Consider the following 2,947-nt stretch of genomic DNA (forward strand, 5'->3'; position numbering starts at 1 on the left):
ACCGGCAATCTAGCCAAGTGGCAAATCTTGTTGAGTGAGTTCAATATTATTTACGTAACTCAGAAAGCAGTCAAGAGACAGGCACTGGCAGACCACCTTGCTGAAAACCCTATGGATGGAGGATACAAACCCCTGAAAATGTATTTTCCTGATGAAGAGGTATCATTAATAGGAGAAGACATTATGGAATCCTATGACGGTTGGAGAATGTTCTTCGATGGAGCGACAAACTTCAAAAGAGTTGGCATACGAGTAGTCCTAATATCATAAACCGGTCAGCATTATCCGGCGTCTTCCAAACTCAGGTTCCCCTACACCAACAATATGGCCGAGTATGAAGCCTGCATCTTAGGACTCAAAATGGCCATTGACATGAACGTTCAAGAACTGCTAGTGATTGGAGATTCAGACTTGCTTATACATCAGATATGAGGAGAATGAACGACCAAGAACTCCAAGATACTCTCGTATCTGCATCATGTACAGGAATTGAGAAAGAGGTTCACGAAGACGGAATTCCAGCATATTCCCAGAATCCAGAATGAGTTCGCCGATGCATTGGCTATCCTATCATATATGATGCAGCATCCCGACAAGAATTTCATTGATCCCATTCTAGTGAAAATCCATAATCAACGAGCTTACTATGCCCATGTCAAAGAGGAAGCAGACGGAAAGCCTTGGTTTTATGATATCAAGGAATATTTGGCAAAAGGAGAGTACCCGGAGCTTGCGAATCCTACTCAGAAATGCACACTTCGGAGATTGTCCAACAATTTCTTTCACAATAGAGGAATCTTGTATAGAAGGACTCCCAATTTGGAATTATTAAGATGTGTCAACGCAAAGGAAACATCCAGTCTACTAGAGGAAATCCATGTTGGGACCTGCGGTCCACATATGAACGGTTTTGTCTTAGCAAAGAAGATACTCTGGGGTGGTTACTTTTGGATGACTATGGAAATAGACTGCATCCAGTATGTTCGAAAATGCCACCGTTATCAGATACATGCAGACATGATAAAGGTACCTCCAAGCGAGCTTAACACAACAAGCTCATCGTGGCCATTCGCCGCCTGGGGAATGGACGTTATTGGACCAATAGAGCCTATTGCTTCCAGCGGACACAGGTTTATCCTGGTAGCCATCAACTATTTCACCAAATGGGTCGAAGTAGCATCTTACAAAGCAGTGACTAAGAAAGTCGTGGCAGACTTTGTTCGCGGCCGCATTGTTTGTCGATTCGGAATTCCAGAGTCAATCATTACATATAATGGCTTCATCCTCAACAGCGACTTGATGAAAGCTATGTGCGAAACTTTCAAGATCAAACACAAGAATTCTGCAGCCTACAAACCTCAAATGAATGGAGTTGTAGAAGCCGCCAACAAGAATATCAAGACGATATTGAGGAAAATGATAGAGAATCACAGATAGTGGCACGAGAAGTTATCATATGCTCTACTGGGGTATCGCACCATAGTCCGCACATCAACTGTGGAAACCCCCTATATGTTGGTTTATGGTACAGAGGTTGTCATTCCCGGTGAGTTTGAAATTCCTTCCCTAAGGATCATACAAGAAGCTGAGTTCGAGGACGCAAAGTGGGTAAAAAGTCATTATGAGAAACTAGCCCTTATAGATGGAAAGAGAATGAATGCAGTCTGTCATGGTCAACTCTATCAGAATAGAATGTCCAGAGCCTTCAACAAAAGATTCAAGCCAAGACAGTTCGCACCAGGACAGTCGGTATTAAAGAAAATTTTCCCGCATCAAGATGAAGCCAAAGGGAAGTTCTCTCCCAACTGGCAAGGTCCATACATGGTTCACCGGGTTTTGACAGGAGGAGCCCTCATACTTGCAGAAATGGATGGAGAAGTCTTGTCAAAGCCGATTAATTCAAATGCAATCAAGCATTACTATGTGTAATCTGTATGCTTTCCTTATATGATGTAAATTGAACTACACCTGACCTGATTCCCGTTTAAGAGGGGATACGTAGGCAGCCCTATGGGTTCAGTCACAATTCAATAAAATTTCATTTCCCCCGCAATTGGAAACTGGGACAGAATTTTCTGGAGGACCCTCAAATTTCTGAAGTAATTTCAGCCGATCGTCGCACGAGCAACAGTCAAAAACGTCAACCCATCAAACTATGGCAGAATTTTGAGGAGGACCCTCAAAATTCCGTAACAAGAGAGGTTGCAGTGTCCTGAACTACATCACAATTGTCGGTTCACTAAAACCTATTTTTAACTATACGTTTATGTCATACTTTTACAAAATCATGCATGTTTATTATTGAAAATACTTTGTTTAGCAACGCTACCCCAATAATACAGATGGTATCACCAGAGCAAAGCCGCATGAGTCAACCAAGGCCAGCGAGGATACGAACTAACCTTCCCCTCTTTACAAAACTCACAATATTTCTTTGGATGCATGCACTAGGATTGCGAAATCGTTAAACATACTGTACGCCCATGGGACAAACATTATTCAAGGATATAATTCTCAGAACCATTGTACTTGCCAACATTTGCTATCAGCACACACCAGTAATGTCCCGTATGTCACAATGCTCCCAGTAATCACAACGTTGTAATCTGCTATCAGCTAAGAAAACTCTACTATTAGTCGTTATCTTATTTCTTGCATAAGGCTACCATTCTGCCTTCCGAGACTAAATGCTATCTCCATCTGCATCTACATTGCATAAGGCCACCAGTCTGCATTCTGAAACTAAACGATGTCTCCATCTGCATCTGCATTGCATAAGTCTACCATTCTACCTTCTGAGATTAAGCTCTACCTCTATCTACATCTGCATTGCATAAGGCTACTATTCTGCCTTCCAATCTGCATAAGGCTACCATTCTGCCTTCCGAGACTAAACGCTATCTCCATCTGCATTGCATTGCATAAGGCTACCATTCTGCCTTCCTAG

At 42.3% G+C, this 2,947-nt stretch overlaps 1 protein-coding gene across 1 annotated transcript; it reads left to right on the plus strand.

Moving 5' to 3' along the window:
* Window positions 1-833: 833 nt before the first annotated feature.
* Window positions 834-1,929, plus strand: LOC138890295 (uncharacterized). Its single transcript, XM_070173670.1, has 2 exons — window positions 834-1,026; window positions 1,532-1,929. Exons 1-2 carry the CDS (start codon window positions 834-836, stop codon window positions 1,927-1,929), a joined length of 591 nt encoding a protein of 196 aa, XP_070029771.1.
* Window positions 1,930-2,947: the final 1,018 nt, after the last annotated feature.

Source organism: Nicotiana sylvestris, chromosome 4, assembly GCF_000393655.2.
Source record: "Nicotiana sylvestris chromosome 4, ASM39365v2, whole genome shotgun sequence".
NCBI classification, from domain to species: Eukaryota; Viridiplantae; Streptophyta; class Magnoliopsida; order Solanales; family Solanaceae; genus Nicotiana; species Nicotiana sylvestris.

What these genes read in the sequence shown, in the direction of transcription:
- LOC138890295 (XM_070173670.1), top strand. Translation starts at nt 834, where the DNA reads ATGTGTCAACGCAAAGGAAACATCCAGTCTACTAGAGGAAATCCATGT. An exon ending in TACATGCAGACATGATAAAG is followed by an intron (nt 1,027 to 1,531) that starts GTACCTCCAAGC and finishes TTTATGGTACAG; the next exon opens with AGGTTGTCATTCCCGGTGAG.